The sequence below is a fragment of the Conger conger genome, chromosome 2 (genome assembly GCF_963514075.1).
Source record: "Conger conger chromosome 2, fConCon1.1, whole genome shotgun sequence".
Classification (NCBI taxonomy): Eukaryota; Metazoa; Chordata; class Actinopteri; order Anguilliformes; family Congridae; genus Conger; species Conger conger.
In genome coordinates, this window is record NC_083761.1 from 12,440,699 (window position 1) to 12,458,537 (window position 17,839).

Genomic DNA, 17,839 nt, shown 5'->3' on the forward strand with positions numbered 1-17,839 from the left:
GTGTGTGTCGGGGGGGAGGGGTTGGTTGTGATGCAGTAAGGACATTGTACCAGGTGTGTTTCCATTGGCAGCATTCTCTCTGCAGTGTGCATGGATGGGGACTGGGAACTGGGGGCCGGAGAGCTCTCACTGCTGGTGAGGAGAGGAGAATAGTGGGAACACGCCAATGCAACGCGGCCCTGAAGACCAAGTCCATTAACCCAGCAGGAGCAGGAGAAAAACAATCATCCTGTCACCACCTGAGAGACTGCCGACTGGATTCATTCCCCTTACAGGGACAGGGTGTGTGTGTGGATATACGCATGTATGTGTGGGGTGTTTGCCTGTGTGTGTGTGTGTGTGTGTGCGCTTGTGTGTGTGGGGTGTGTGCCTATGTGTGTATATGTGGTGTGTGTCTGTGTGTGGTGTGTGTATGCTTGTGTGAGTGTGCTTGTGCGTGTGAATGTGTGTGTGAATGCGTGTGGGCATTCCTGCCTTTATGCGTGGTCATGGTCAATGTTTCTTCACATTCCTTCTTCATGTGACCAGTTTTATCTCACACTCAGCAGGGGAATCTTTAGCCAGCCTCAGTTTTCATTGTAAAACCTATGTGTTTACAGTGAATGCGGGCTTCTCACAGGGGAAGAAAGGCTCTGAAGCTTCCACTTTTGACACTTAGGCCTCCTAATTGGTGCCTGCAGAAAAGCCTGTTTGTTTGTCAGGTTCAAGCCCCATCGACACGCTCTCGCCGAAATGCTCTCGCACCTCTGTCGTCACGGTGATAGCAACGCCGTTGAGAACAGTCTCGTCACCACCGTTTGAAACGCAGACTACTCCTCGACTACTTCCAGGGGGAATAACACATAGAGGATAAAAAGGGAACCGGGGATCAGCTAATTATTCAGCTTGACGTTTCAATGCTACTCCCTGGCGAGCATCAGGCCAGGCCAAATATGCTTTGGTCCCAACACAGTCACACATTTATGTGAAATACATACGTACGCATACGGCGAGCTCTGACAAAGCGCACGAGGATCCGAGGGAGGGAGGGGGGACTGTAGCGGAAGCCAGCGACGAGCGACATCTGATTTTTGAACGTTTTCGTGAAAAGGAAAAGCAGCGGGAAGTGCTTTAAGCTCCACCTCTGCAGCTGGCGGGGGAGGGCTGTGTGGGTGGGGGCGAGGGGGGGGGGGGGGGGGGGGTCGTCCACGTCAGCCAGTGCCGCCGCACTCCACTCCCGCTGTCAGAGGACATAAATCCGACTTCGGCGGGGAGTTCTATCCCCCGCAGCAGAATAAGAGAAACGGATCGCACTACTCAATTAAGGCTCACCTACGCCTGTGTGAAGGTAGCTGAGGATCACTGCAGTATTTCTCTCTCCCTCTCTCAATCCACCACTCTCTCTCTCTATCTCTATCTCTCGCCACCTCGCCTCTCAACCGAGTGAACCGCTGCAATCCACCGAATGTATGACCACCCTGTTAAAAATCTGCACATTTCTCTTCATTTTATTCGTTTTTACACAACAACACATGCACCAAAATCAAAACAATCACACTTGACTCGTGATCCTCATTAGCTGCAGTGCTGCTGAAAATCACAGATGGCTGCACTGTTATTCTGACCCTGGACGATGTCTTGTACATGGTATTCGGAGCACATTTGCTCTCTCTTTTTCTCCACTGTGCTATTGTGCTATTAATTGGAACCTAGCATACTATTAGATTATCTGAAATGACATTATTCTGTCAAATATGAATTCATTTTCATGTCGCTGGTTACATACAGAGGTAGACAGCGAGCTGAAATCTGTGACGTGATAAGAAGCAGGTAAGTCACACACAGCAGCACACAGTAAAATGTCCAGTGTTCATTTAACTCTAGTTAAATGCAGCTCCAATAGAGACCATGTAAATGGTTGGCATTTATATAGCGCCTTTATCCAAAGCGCTGTACAATTGATGCTTCTCATTCACCCATTCATACACACACTCATACACTGACAGCAATTGGCTGCCATGCAAGGCACCAACCAGCTCGTCAGGAGCATTTGGGGGTTAGGTGTCTTGCTCAGGGACACTTCGACACAGCCCGGGCAGGGGATCGAACCAGCAACCCTCCGACTGCCAGACGACTGCTCTTACGGCCTGAGCCATGTCGCCTACGGCCATACACCATGTGACCTGTACTGTGACCTGTAAGAGTTGATTCAATACTATTTCACTGTGTCAGTGGGGATGACATGTGAGGTTCCAATACTGCTGCAGGTACTGGCAAACACGGCACTGTCATACCTTCTAAATGTAGGCAAAATGTTTTGAAAATGGCTAGGCGTTTTGAGAAAGCTATGCTTGCACAAGTCTTGTTTTATTCAATTTCCACTCACAACAGAGGATGCGGACAGGCTATTTACTACTAACATATCATTAAGCCTCAGAAAACAGCAACTAACCTCATTTACAAATATTGTAATTTCGCATTGTATACTGTAGACACATAATAACAGCCTACTTCCTTCATTATTTGGTTTTGGATAGCAACATTAGCCGTCAGCAGAACACTTCGTGAATTCCTGGATTCAGCGAGTTATGTAAACATTTACTGTCAGATTTCACACAAAATGCGAGACAAGAGTATGGATATCTTTCAGTTAGCACTTCCTGTATTTGACAAGTCCTGTTTCACACGTCTTGTTTTAAGAACATTAGACTACAGCATAATATTGCTTCGTAACTCTAACACGTAATCCGTCTGTGTTATGATAAATTACATTATGCTAATGCAATTATATTTTGAGAAATCTCTCCATCATCTTCATTTGCATTTTCGTTGAGTATCTCATAAGGAGACAGATTCTGGTCCAAGTATCAGTGTGAAGGAACTGCTTCACCTGGAGACTGCTGCAGAATAAATGTAACAATAGTAGAGGGCTGAGTAAGATGTGTCGCTGTAAGACCTCAGGACTAAATCCTGTGTTTATTGTGTCGCGAATGTTGACTTTCTTATGAATGAAATGTGTGATATGACACATTCATATCCTGAGTTTGAGAAAAAATGTATCAAATTATTCTTGTTGGCAGATCATAGCCACTTAGCAATCTGTACCCTTTAATGCAGTGTGTATTTGTGTGTGGGAGTGATGTGCCGTAAATGCCTTCCAACTGGCTGATTGATAAATGCTCCACACCAACAGTATTGGAGGGCCACGAGAGACTCATTCTCAGTTGAACAGCATTCCTTTACTTACTTGTACAGAGATTCTAGCTTGTTGTATGTTGCCAAATTTTTACATTCTTACTCGTAGAATTTACTCATGTGAAGATCCTAGGTTGTTGTATTGTCTAATTTCCACATTATTGAACTAGTAGATTATCAAATAATCGAATTACTTTATTTAAAAACTGTGTGTCATTTAAAAATGTCTGTATTAGTCTTTTCACAACTAGGCTCATCTTGGGCTGCTACTTTTTGAGACCGATACACTTAGACTTATTTTTTACACTTATTAAGTCTTCTGCTGCTGTAGCCTATCCACTTAAGAGGTTTAATGCATTGCATGTTCAGAGATGCTCTTCTGTATACCACTGTTGTAATGTGGTGTTTGTCACCTTCCTGTCAGCTTTGACTAGTCTGGACCTCTCCACTAACCTCTCTCATTAACAAGCCATTTTTCCACGCAGAACCTCTGCTCACTGGATGGTTTTTGCTTTTTGCACCATTCTCTGCAAACTCTAGAGACTGTTGCATGTGAAAATCCCAGGAGATCAGCAGTTTCTGAGATATTCAAACCACCCTGTCTGGCACAAGCAGTCATTCCATAGTCAAAGGCACTGATTTCACATTTCTTCCCCATTTCTTCCCCATATTTGGACTGAAAAACAGCTGAAGCTCTTGACCATGTATAGCCCATGCTTTTATGCATTTCATTTCTGCCACATGATTGGCTGATTAAATATTTGCATTAACAAGCTGATGTACAGGTCTACCTAATAAAATGCTCAGTGAGTGTATATCAAGGTTGCATGACATCACAACAATGTAAATAGATTTACATCTTTTATATAGTTCCAAACACCCAGCTGATAAAGGGAAGGGGTTACAAGCACCAGAACCGAGCCTGAATGAACAAGAGCAGGAAGGGGAAGCCTGTTCTGTAGGGCCAAGCCACAAACACGCACATGTACACACACACAGACACAAACACGCACCTACAGTACACACACTGTCACACACATACACACACACACACACACGAATACACACTGCTCTTAAGCTAATGATAAAGGCTGAGGAACTGAGAAGCCATTTGCTGGGAAGGATGTAGCCATTTCCATTCATTAAAGATTCAGCAGCAGCGTAACAGGTGCAGTCCTGAGCAGCCCTGCAGACTGGAGCTCGGCACGCTCTTTAATGAGCTCTCTCACTGCACTGCCGTGGGTGCGAAGGAGGTCTGTCCACCGAAGGAGTTCTGCTCCAGTGGCCCTGTTCATTTTAAACTGGGAATATAACGGAATGTGAATAAAAGTTATGCATCCTGGTGACGGCGTGGAGGGAACGCAGTCTTCCAGAGGTGACCACGGCAGGTTTTTGGACCTAATGGGAGTGCTACGTTCGGACGCAGGCGAGCTATCAATTAATTACGGGCTGAAAAGGACCCATTATTCCAGTCACTACACGCTCTCTGTGTGGCCTCATGAATGTCTGCTCCAAGATCTGTGTGCTGTAAAGAGAATCTGCATTTTCTTTGTGTGTGTGAGAGAGAGAGAGAGAGAGAGACTGAGAGAGACAGAGAGAGAGAGACCGAGAGAGAGACCGAGAGACAGAGAGAGAGAGGGAGAGAGAGACAGAGACAGACAGAGAGAGAGAGCGACAGGGAGAGAGACAGAGAGAGAGAGAGAGAGAGAGAGAGAGAGAGAGAGAGAGAGAGAGGAGCTGAGGTGTTTTTCCATTGCCAATTAGTACATGTAAGGTTTTGCTATTGAAACACATAAGACACATATTTCTTCGAAGAAAGAAGGCTAAATGAAGAATAAGCACCACACAAATCTTTTTACAGCAGAAAAAAACCCACATTCCACCAGGTTTGGAACTATACAAAAAAACACAAATCATTTGACACTCTTCTGATGTCATAAAAAGGCTGCAACCTTGATATATGTATTTGTCTAAAAAAATTACATACAGATATCCCTGATGGATTGACTACATCAGTGGAGTGACTGACTGGTTCATTCTATGCAAGGCTTCCTATTGGTCCCAGGTGTGAGGTTCAATCCCAGTGGAGACTGACTGGCTATTTCTAATGTTACTCCGAAGAGGCAAAACTGAAATAGCATTAAAACATTTTTCAAGGTTATATCAGTAACTTGGTAGGTACATGGTAATTTAGTAATTGGTAATTTAGTTATTCTTATAGTAATGAGCGTGAGAAATATGTGGATGGCCATGCCAGTGATAGAATATCAAACACACTGCATATTGTACTTTTTCACTAACAATTCAGACTCACGTTATGGGTGTGCAGACAGTACGTTATAGAGTACTGAGGAAGATGCTTGGTTTCATTCGTCTTTCCAGAAAGCAAATGGGGGACGTGTGAGAAAGATGCCAGCGAGAACATATTACTGAGACAGATAAATATCCCTGTAGGAGCCTTTTACATGTATCAAAACAACATTTTTCTTTCGTTTTTCTTTCCAATGCTACCATTTCAATCCTTGTGGAAAATTGGTTTTGCTTCAGTTTTAATGACATTTTTGCTTCAGATGCAAATATGGAGAGGCAGGAAACTGACAAACCAAAGTCAACACGTGAACGCAGATTATGAACGCATACTCCAAATTTCAACCCTGACAAACAGAAAATGACGAGCAGGAGGCGTACCGCGCCAACTGAAATCCCTCTCTGGGAGACAATGTGGACAATTATGCCCTGCCCTGCGGCACCAACGGTCACAGTTGGCACCGGCACATTCCAGATCGATCCAGACTGTGGGACGCATCATTTCACATGAGCCTCAGCTGGATAGACCAGACCAGCCTGGTGATCCCTTTGGCATTGTAGATATCACTGTTCACTAATCCACTCCATTGGAAAATAATGTATGTATATTAGTATTACCCCAAACCGAAAAACTAAATGTTAACTGATCATTTCAATGAAATAAAATGTATTTTCATGTAGTGTTATTATTGTTTTCAGTACAGGCCTTCTATATATAGAAAGAATAGAAGAATTGTAGCAACCATATGACAAATTCCCTTTTTATAAAATACTTCCTGATCTGATTTTCTTTAGAGGATAGACAATCAAGACAATAGGTTTTAAATGGCTTGAAAAAAAGATTTTTCATAACTAACCTAAAGATGAATACTGCCCTGCTTTAACAGATTTACAGGCAGCTTGGTGGCTCAGGGAGGGAGAGTTCCAGTCAGCAAGATAATCTCCACCTCATCCCATAATACTGCCTCCTTTCACCAGTCAAACACCTGCAGTCTCACCTCCCCTGTTGTGGAGCCCTCTGGTTCACTGCCTGCTCGGCTCAGCGGGGGAACTAGCGCGGTGGGTGAGCCTATAATCGGGCTTCCAAAATTGAGGAAGGGAAGCAACAATTCACCCTCCCTCCCATTTTCAAATGGACATTCTGTCCCCTTCTCCCGCACAACATGCGGTTCTCTTTCAACAACTCATCTTTAAAACAAAAATCTAGCACATCGCAAAGCGCCTTTTTATAAACACGCTGTGAACAAGGTGCACATCTGTCATCACAAACGTGTGCCACTAATCCATCAGTCTGACCCTACTGGTTGTGTTTTCATAAACATTTTAATCGTTATAATTATGCAATAATTACCATTCATCTACTTTACAAGCAAAAACACTGTGGATATCACATCTTTTTTTGTCAGGATTTGTTAACTCATTTTACACCTAAATATCTCCCAAAAACTGTCACATGGGAGGTTTTCATTGAAAATGTTTTATGAGATTAACAACATGCATCTCTTTGATATTCCATAACTACTCAAAAGGGTCTTTAAAAGGTTAAAGGTGTAACCCCTCTAGCAGAGATTGCTCAGCTAACTCCACTTCCAGTCTACTAAACAGTACATTATATTTCGGAAGTCCGTGGTTAAGCACAAAAACAAATACAACAAAGAACAATTGCACATCAACACCAACTGTGAAGTAACACACATTCAACAACAGAATCTAAATGGCTGATTCTGAAATACATCATTACACTTTTTGTCTTTCAAAATATGTATTTTAAGCCCGCCGTACTGCAGAAGTAATGTCATTTTCAGGTTCGTTTACACTTCGGATCCAGGGATAACATCAAACACTTGGCCAGATCGCAATTTTCTGCCCAGTTACCTCAGCTGCAGCCCTGAGCCCTTTCCGGTAACGAGCTGCCCAGGATAAACACTTTCAGTGAGAATTATAGGATGGCAGCTGGATGACAGGAGGACGCCTTGTGTCTCTATTATGTCACCCGGGGAGGAGGAAGTTTGCGGGGGGAAATTTGCATTTGTTTTCAGCTCAGCACTGACGGTTAGCTCACGGGAGAATACGGGAATCACGTGGCTTTGCAAGGGGACGGCTTGTGGCATGATGATAGATATATGAGAACACAGTGGCTTTTCGATCTGTCACAGGGGAGTAAGACCTGGCCCGATGCAAAACGGCAGACGGGATAAACAGACTTTTTCATCCACCCGTACACGTGCTGTCTGAAGCTGGAGGAGACCACAGGCCGCATGTACTATGCCCTCAATTTGCTCCTGCCCAACCTTCCAAAGAACCATGCTCTCTTGAATAATGGGGTTGTCAGGGACTCTCGGGAGAAAAGTTTTGGTTCTTAATGATGTTAGTGTGTGTCAAGATTTTTCCCATTCACACTCACTCAACATCTGCCAGCACCTTGGGCAATCTAAGTCCTGACCAACAGTAGAAAAGATTTTGAATATACTGTAAACTATATGAATCTTATTCTGAGCAAGAAAAAATAAACAAATTAAACAATATTATAAAAATTATACAAAAAATATTAAATTCACATGCAAAAAGGAACAGGAATAAAAAAGTACAAATATCTTAACAATGATTCAGAATGTATTTTAGGAAGCATATGATATGGTATGATAAAAAATATATGTACAGTATATACACTCAGTGAGCACAAAGGCATAAAAACATGCAGACATGGTCAAAAGGTTCAGCTGTTTTTCAGACCAAATGTCAGAATGGGGAAGAAATGTGATCTAAGTGACTTTGACCATGGAATGAGTGTTGGTGCCAGAAAGGGTGGTTTGAGTATCTCAGAAACTGCTGATCTCCTGAGACTTTCACGCACAACATTCTCTAGAGTTTGCGAAAAACAAAAAACATCCAGTGAGCAGCAGTTCTTCAGGCAAATACGCATTGCTAATGAGAGAGGTCAGAGGAGAAGACCCATACTGATCAAAGCTGACAGGAAGGTGACAGCAATGTAAATAACTACACATTACAACAGTGGTATGCAGAAGAGCATCTCTGAACACACAACGTGTCAACCTCTAAGTGGATTGGCTACAGCAGCAGAAGACCAATAAGTTAAAAAAATAAGTCTAATAATTACCAAATAAAATGCTCACTGAGTGTATCTGTCTAATGTGACTTATGCGCTTAATTAAATATACCAACATCATCTATGAGTGTTCAAAAGATATGAAAGTCGGTGTGGTGTCCTGTTGAAATAATAGTTTGTCTAGATTTTATTTTAGTCAGAAGATCATGCCATGCAATTTATCAGAAGCAATCAGAGGGGATCAAACCACAGAGAGCTCAAATTGACGGTATAATCATACACTCTCTGTTTATTCAAGAGATTAAAATAGTGGAACGGAAGTGCCTTTCCATACAGTCACAGAAATTGAAATTATCTCATTTTTTGGCCCAAACATAACTGTCAAAAACACTTTTCAAAATATATGTAGACTACAGAGAACTCCAATCGATTTACTTTCATCAACATTCTTTATGATTTGAAAACTGTTTGCAATTAAATGTCTGCAATCTCCTTTTCCAGTCCAGAGGTCTTGGGCACGGAGGAAAATGGAGTCATCAGACTGTGTATAAAACAGCTGAGGCCCACAACACAGCGAGCCCAAAGTTGTCAAGGCGATGGCTGGAATCAAAGTGGTTACTATCCTCTGCTTTACTGCCGTTCTCCTGGGAGCGCCCTGCACTATGCTTTCATATTCCGCCTCACCAACACGCATGTGCCTGCTTCAGCGCTCCCTCTGAAGGAAGGCTGCACGGTGCCAGGCCCTATGCCCAGTTGATGGACACAGGGGGCGCCCATTCTCGCAACCTGTCGCATGGTAAGGGATATTTTCACACAAAAAAAAAAAAAAACACTCACACCGAGCAGTGCGGCACATATGTGACTCACGTCTCTGCTCTGAAACGGAAAACAAATCAATCGCATCTCGCAGCCGATAACAAAACCCGAGTGCAACTCCATCGGGAGCAAAGAGCAGCGCTTGTTCTCTTTTAAATATTTTGATTTAGAAAAAAAAAGAAAATGGAAGTGGGGGGGGTAGATTCTGCCAGTGAGCTCCTGTGTATTTCCTCAGTGTTCGGCTGCTGTAAAATACATTTATATGCTGAGGGTGGTGTGAGCCAATCAATAACTATTGATCTCAGGAATACAGGGGCTGCTGAAGGCCCTGGTTTGAATATCAAAGTTGCCCATGTACAGCTGCAAAGCCTATCCACTTATAATGCTGTTCTAATTTATACTTAATCCTTCCCCACTTGCAATTTGACTAATTCCCTGAACGATTCTGCAGTGTACATCTTCAATCAACATCTTGGGAATTATTTGCTTAATCCTGCTCTCAGGGGTTAGAACTGTTAGCATTCAAAGTCTGTGTGTAAATAATTGTCCTTATCTTTAAAAGTGCAATGATATTTCTAAGAAGCGCTGTCCTTGGAGACATAAACCCATCACTTCCTGACTACTTCTTCCTTCACCTGACGAAGGCGGCTTCTGACAATTGCTATGAGTGTCAGTTACTGCAACTGACAATTTGAAAGAAGCAGAGACCAGACTGTATATATAGGTCATGTTCCCATTAACAGGAATATTAGACCAGGGAATATCAGTCATCCATGTTGTATTGAGCACTCCATTCATTTAATTCATTTTTATTCCCACAAATGTGCAGAATGAAGAGAATGTACCCATAATTTCAAAACAAATCTCAGTTTCACATTTTGCAAGCTAAACAAATGCATCCCTGACCTATAGTTAATATATTTAATGGCACATTGAACAAAATCTATCATAGCACATGATCACGATTATTATTATATTATATTATATATTATTTAAGACTTATGTCATGGTAGACAGTTACAATATTTATTATGGTTTTAAAAGAATACAGACAAATAATATATTATTTTGAACTTGGTGTTAACTGTCATATGTATGTATGTATGTATGTATGTATGTATGTATGTATGTATGTATGCATGCGTATATGTTTTGAATCTGAATTGCATGCTTAAATGCCACATGTGAAGGTTTGATTAATACTATCAGCGTCTTGCCTGAAACCAGCAGAACGAACCAGTGACTGTAAGCTCAGTGCCTGGGTTGTTTAAATAATTATTCATTAGCTGCTCTAAGCACAATTGGCCACAACTGAATTATCAAGATATTATATTGTATGTCATTAGAAGCTAATTCGTCTGAGGAGCCTGTACTTTCGTTTTCAATCACTTGTTCGGCCTACTTCATACTGCATGACTGACTGAGCTATGGTTAATTTTTTTTTGAAACTGCACGATTGTTTGTTAATTACTGGCACATTGTGACTTCTACCTACTGCAGGCCTGTATTTCAATTACAGTGTGTGTATGTGTCTTAGTAATACGCCTACTTACAGTAGTAATAGTGGCAAGGATAAATGAAATGCTCAATGATAACATTTTGTAGCCGCTGGTTGTAGGCTATAGCATGAACTGTTACACAGCTTCAGATTTCTGCTGTTACAAGTAATGTAACCAGCGGCAGTAACGCAGCCTAAATGCAGCCAAACGTTATGGATGAAATAATAACAAGTAAACTAAAATCAGTTATCAATAAAAGCAAATGTTAGGCTACTGATGAAAAAACTAGACGCATATTCCAAAGCATCCTTGATATGCTATGGCCATGACTTGGAATTCATGGAAGTTGACCTTCGACAACACAAATAATCGTGGTGAAGAATCTCTTCGTGATTTTCTGCAAGAAATTTTAAATGGCCAACAAAAAGAAAAAAAGAATAATGCAAGAAATATTGAAACGCAAATTATGTAGCCTATCCTGATTCCCCTACTGTATGGGATGCTTTGAAAACAGCAGCCTACAACATAAGTCCAACTCTTTTCAATGAATGCATTTCAGATAGTAAATTAACAACTAGATATTTTTACTGACATAGCGCCTGCCATTGACTCCCTAGTTAACCTGTTCTGCCGAGCGAATTTCAGTAGCTAGGCTACCCCTTACCAAGCTGGCTAATTACCAAAACTTTGTTGCATAGCATATTTTACGCATGGCGACAATATTTGATAGCTTTAATGTATAGCCTACTGTCACATCTAATGTGGCTATTTGAAAAAGTCGTGATTGGGTACTACCTGTGTACATTCATGAAAGGTTTCCCCGAAGCATGCATCAATTCATTTGTGTTAGTTTTGACTAGCCAACCATTGTTTATATGTCCACTTAACTTGCTTGGTTCCTGTACGTAACCTACAAAGATCTTGAAGAACGAGAAACGTTTATAATAGCTTTATAGCCTACGGTAAAAATGAATTAATCGCATAGATAAAATATCATATACATCTTTGCGTTTATTTTTCTCTAGTAACTGTGCTTGCACAAATATTTTATCAACTGATAATCTAGCTGACAAAACGGCTTTTACTGTTCATGCCTTAAAATAACTGAAATAGCGAACTCACGTCTCTGAAGCGATTCCAGTGTTTGATCTTGCGGCTGTATTGGGAAATGGTGGACAGCCATTGCTCATCTTCCATGAAATTCCCCGCATTCTGCGCTTCTTTTCCAGTTTTCACGTCCACTTGCATAGTGGACCCCACCAGTAGCAGGACTGGGACAAGAAAATAGCCCAGATCTCTCATCCCGACCATGGCTGCTTGTGATGCTGTACGTATATGCGATTCACGCTGGCTGACTTCTTCTCGGGTAGAGATCTACTGTGAAATGTGACCTGATTATAAGATTCTCCTTACAGAGCCACTGCGAGAGAGAGAGAGAGAGAGAGAGAGAGAGAGAGAGAGAGAGAGAGAGAGAGAGAGAGAGAGAGAGAGAGAGAGGTGGAGAGAGAGAGAGAGAGAGAGAGAGAGAGAGAGAGAGAGAGAGAGAGAGAGAGAGAGAGAGAGAGAGAGAGATCCGCAGCGCGTGTCCGATAGCATATTACGCGATAACGAAATAGTGGCGAGCAGGTGAACCCTGCACAATATTGCCGACCGTTACAGGTAAGAATGTCCCAGGAAATTGGGTGCCAGTGATACACCTGCATACTATAATTTGAATGTGTAAACTGGGTGTCGCATTCTGTTTGACATAGCCTACATTAGTTACAGAAAAGGCTTAGCCTAGGTTGTGTTGCGCCTCGATATAAGGCTAGTCTAATGATAGCCTTTTCATTCAATATGCATAAAGACTTAAGTTATTTATTTAAATTGGGCTGAGATTACCTAATGCAGAGTGAAACATTCACTGCTGGCGTGGAGTGTGGGTCTAGATCTGACTAACACAAAACATGACTACCTTTAGTCGTATATCAGTAGAATATTTTAAATGAAATAGAATAATGTTCTGATGCCCACTGCCTGTGGAGCAGTTTCTACATACCCTAGATGACAGCATAACGTATCCTAAATTGTGGTGGGAAGTGTTTACGACACCTGTCCTCATTGGATGGTACATTACTCTTGGTTTCCTCCTTGCTCACCTGTGATGTGTTTCTACACCAAATAAGTAGGTCTGATCTCATAGCTAACCCTGGGAAGGTTGCATCAGTTAGTTTCCATACGCCGGATCTGGGTGTAAACAAACTTATGATGATGCAGATAGGGGAAGAACAAGCTTGAGTCATTAGATACCATCGTCTGACTCTGCAGAATCCCAGCTCTGGTCCAGGGGGGTGGGGGACCTGCCAAGATTGCCAGCTGCAAATGTCAACATAATGTAGCGATCGACAAGATTCAGTAATTAATGATCATCATCCATCATGTCACAATTAGTGTGGTGAGCTGACTGCGGCTCAACATGCTGGACAAGGGGTTCAGTTCAACTGAGTGGACAGAAAAATCATATCTTATATTTCACAGTCGGGCTTAATTCAATGCATTTTGGATGCAGCTTTTTAAAACACTTTCATAAGGGCCAAGTTTGCTGATTAATGCTGAAGTTTACTGAATACAGAAAAACACTGATACCCTGGTAAGAAGCTTTAGAAAGGATAAGACCCTCCTTCTGGCATAGTTAGCCTTAGTGGATGATGGGGGATTGTCGTCCAGTTAAGGCACCCTGTTGGGCTGCACTGACATAGCACCTGGGATGCTACATCTCTGTGTACCATCCTGTATTTACTGACCTGACCTACCTCTAATGTGCAGCACAGCGGGCAGCCAGTGAGCTGACGGGACAGTGCGTAGGGTTGGGTTGGGTTACGGCCCGCCTTGACCAGGGAGGCAAGCCCCTCCACGCCACTGTGACAAACCGCTTTGGGAATCAGAGGCAAGCTATTTTTAGAGCTGTTTCATGTCACAGCATATTTAGGGGATTATCTTGATGCATGGGGAGAATTAATATGTGAGGAGCCAACACTGGCGTAATCCCACTTGGTGTGTACACCTCCAGTGTACTCATAGCCTCTGCATTAAGGGCTCATACCCTGCTGTAGCAGAGGCGTCCCTGGGGAGGACGTCGTAGGAAGGAGGGGTTGAAGTTTGGATGCTGGGCTGGAAAACTGTGTTTCTGTCCTTCTGTCGATAGCGCACACAGGCAGGGGCGTGCTTGGGAAATGACACCCCGCCAGGAATAGCTCCGTTGTACCTATCTTCTTCTAACACGGGTCTGCTCCCGAGATACGCCCTTGGGGGATTTTAACAAACCCATTTCACTCCTTTAATTGAAACGGCAGATTAACTGATGGCATCTCTTCTCTCCGCTCAGAAGGTTTTTGTCCTCCTCTCCAAAGGCAGTGTACAGAAGAAGCAATCTCATCTATTCGGCGATTAGATTTACATACAAAATCAGTTTACATACAAAAGACTGCAGAAAAAAACATCTCAACTGAAACGTATACATGAGTGCACACAGGAAAATTGGATTTACAGTGCAGAGGTATGAGTATCTGTGTAACTTGGAAAATGCTTGATTGACAAGACAGCTTATAGTTATTAAAGACAGGTATGTAGCATATAAAATATGTATTCCAGAAGTTATACATTTCATCATGGCTAGCAAAGACAAATACAATATTAGTACCAAACAGGTTATGCTCCAATAGGACTAAATAAGCAGTAGGCCTACAATACCAAATCATAAATCAATTCATCTTAATTCATATTAGACAGGCCCACATTCTTATAAAACAATTAATCAGCCGTATGCCTCCTGCATTTCAAAGAGACTGATGTTAATTAGTAACTCAGGCATTTTGCATAATCATCTGTTTATTTATGCACAGCCATATGAGGTTGAATTCATTTTGAATTCAAAAGTGGGTGGGAGAGAAAAAAAAGAAAATCTACCGTTTTTGTAGTCAGATTGAAAAGATTAAGTAAATGGCTCAGAATGTAAGCAATACAAAATATGAGGGTGAAATGCAGCCCCCCGCAGATGTGAATGTGTTTGAGATTCAGTCAATCTGAACGAATTCCCCATTAAGCCGCGGAAAGCCGTTTCCAGAACGGCAATGTGTGTTTGGGAGAGCGGCACTGGCGCGCAGTCGAGGCGTGTCTGGCAGAACACGGCACCCGGCACGCCACCGGGCCGTCACCCTGTCGCGCGACACAGGACACGGTGACAGGAAGGAGACGTGCCGCATAGCAGCACCCTCCCTCGGTTACGCTGGAAACCGCCGGGCCCCATAGACGTGATTCCTGCAAGACATGAAAATTAGCATTAAAAAAATAATAATTGGGTCAAGATTGGTTTAGTCTTGGGAATCAAGGCTAAAAACAACATCCATAATGTGATGCATTGAGAGACGCCTTGCAAATGCCATTGGAAGGATTAGTAGCTATGTGGGGAATGGCCAATGATGGACCACACAAACACCAGACAGCAATTACTGTAGTCCTCATGCTGCACTATGAGAATAAATGACATTTTTGTTGGCAGCATTTACCAATTTACCCAGTAGGCCCAAAGCATTCTGAAAATCCCAGGAGATCAGGAGTTTCTGAGATATTCACACCACCCTGTCTGGCACCAACAATCATTCCATGGTCAAAGTCACTTAGCTCACATTTCTTCCCTATTCTGATATTTGGTATGAAAAATAGCTGAACCCCTTGACCATATCTGGATGCTTTTATGCATTTAGTTGCTACCACATGATTGGCTGATTAAATATTTGCATTAACAAGCTGGTGTACAGGTCTGCCTAATAATGTGGTCACTGAGTATATTCATAACAGCTTTAGAGTGATGATACAAGATACAGATAGATCTTTAACTGTTTTTCAGTTTTTCTACAGAGCTTTAATGATAGATTTTAGAAAAGCATACAGCTCATTTGCTCATGTCTGCCACAAACATTTTCATTCATTGCATAGTTCCGCACTCAATTAGACGGCACAATGAGCAGCACTATTTTGAACCCCTCAATTTTGAATACTTAATGGGCTTAGAGGAAAAAGTATTGGAACAAACTCTATTACCAAGCCGAAAACTACCCCAGCTCGGACCCTCATTATTCTGAGTACAACTTAAGATCAAAATCTACAGCAGCCAAGGATATAAAACATGTTAAATATTCTGATAAAATCTATTTCTGACAATTACATATTTTCCTTGAGCCTGATTGGAGAGGCAGAAAAGCCCTTGTTGCGAGCGTTTAGCTGTTAATGCTGTCCAATAAAACCTGTTATTCAAAGAATACCCTACAAAAAAAGATTTTGGAGCATCAGTGCAATTATATGAAATATGGACCACCTCAGAAATCAAAGGCTTCTAGTTTCTAAGCATTAGCATTATTATTTGTAGCCATAGTGATAGCAGTAGCATTAGTATCTTCCAGCATTTTTAGGCAGACACACTTACTGGGATTTTTAAACAGCCAAACTTTACTGAAGCAATTTGGCCAATGTTTATAACAGCACCCCGACTGACAATCAAACCTTCAAGCTTTCTGGTCTAGAAAGTAGAGCGGCTGACTAGTGACTACCTCTAGAATTGCATGTTTGAGGCTTTCCTTTTAAGTCCATAAAGGTTTGCAGGCGTGGGTTTTCATATAGCAATGCATGAGTACACAAGAAATATCCCAGTATACATCTATTACCATGTCACAGTGGATAGGCAGCAAAGCATTCTTTGGTAGTTTGGTAGTTTAAAACATCACTGGGCAACAGTGCTACTGTATTTCACATATTCATGTTATGCCCTCGCAGTGAAGTCAGATGTGATCTGGTTCTGCTGCTTTTCATCATTCAAATTACTGCCCGTCGGATATGAAGAAGTGTCAATACCCGTTTATTCAAGTGTCAATCAAAAGGGTTCAGCGATAACAGCATATGTTTGATGCCTCACATTGTCACTGTGCAGATTTTATGGATCAGGTTTTATGGATCAAATGTAATCGTGTAATGTAATGAGATGTAATCATGAAAAATATAAAATGTACACCTCTGAGGACCCATAGATATTTTCAGCATTCAGGTCAGGGGCCATGATGTCATTCGCTTAATCTCTTTTGCTGATCATTCACATTTAAAATATGTCACGTAGACTCAGTGAGCACTTTAGTAGGTATTTATTAGACTTCTTTTTTAGACTTATTGGTCTTGCTGCTGCAGCCTATCCACTTAGCCATGTCTGCATGCTTTTATGCATTTAGATCCTGCCACATTATTGGCTGATTAATTAGTTGCATTCACAAGCTGGTGTACAGATCTACCTAATAAAGTGCTCAAGGAGTGTATATCTCTGTAACTGTATAACTGTATAACAGGTTACTTTTTTCAACTAAAATGAAATCCATTAAAGTTGCTATATATATTCTCCCTGTGTTCGCGTGGGTTTCCTCCAGGTACTCCAGTTTCCTCCCACAGTCCAAAGACATGCAGTTTAGGTTGATTGGAAAGTCTAAATTGCCCGTGGGTATGAGTGTGTGAGTGAATGGTGTGTGTGCCCTGCAGTGGACTGGTGACCTGTCCAGGGTGTATTCCTGCCTTTCGCCCAATGTATGCTGAGATAGGCTCCAGCCCCCCTGCGACCCTGTTCAGGATAAGCGGGTTAAGATAATGGATGGATGGATGGATGGATGGATGATCACATTTTCTGTGGTAGATGCATGCAGATCTGTCCCCTTACAGGAGAAGACAGAATCCAGCCACTCATTGCTGCGTTTCCTCTTCAACGTCGCCATTCTTCGGCCGTACAACACTGTCACCAGCATCCATATCCATTAACTCAAACAGTGTTTCAGCAGTAAGCATTACAGACAACATTTGCAGCTGAGACGAGACTCCTGAGTCCACAAAGAGCTTAGCAGCACAGAGGATCGATGTGGATTCTGAATTGCATATGGCATCTCTGCATGTCCAGGAGTTCAGTTGG

General features: G+C 42.2%; 1 protein-coding gene across 1 annotated transcript in view; it reads right to left on the reverse strand.

The window, feature by feature from the left end:
• Positions 1-12,253, reverse strand: part of spock2 (SPARC (osteonectin), cwcv and kazal like domains proteoglycan 2) — a 40,569-nt gene extending 28,316 nt beyond the window's left edge. Inside the window, exon 1 of the mRNA XM_061232306.1 lies at positions 11,986-12,253. Coding sequence (XP_061088290.1) covers positions 11,986-12,174 — 189 coding nt within the window. The 5' untranslated portion in view covers positions 12,175-12,253. The remainder of the gene's footprint in view (positions 1-11,985) is intronic.
• Positions 12,254-17,839: the final 5,586 nt, after the last annotated feature.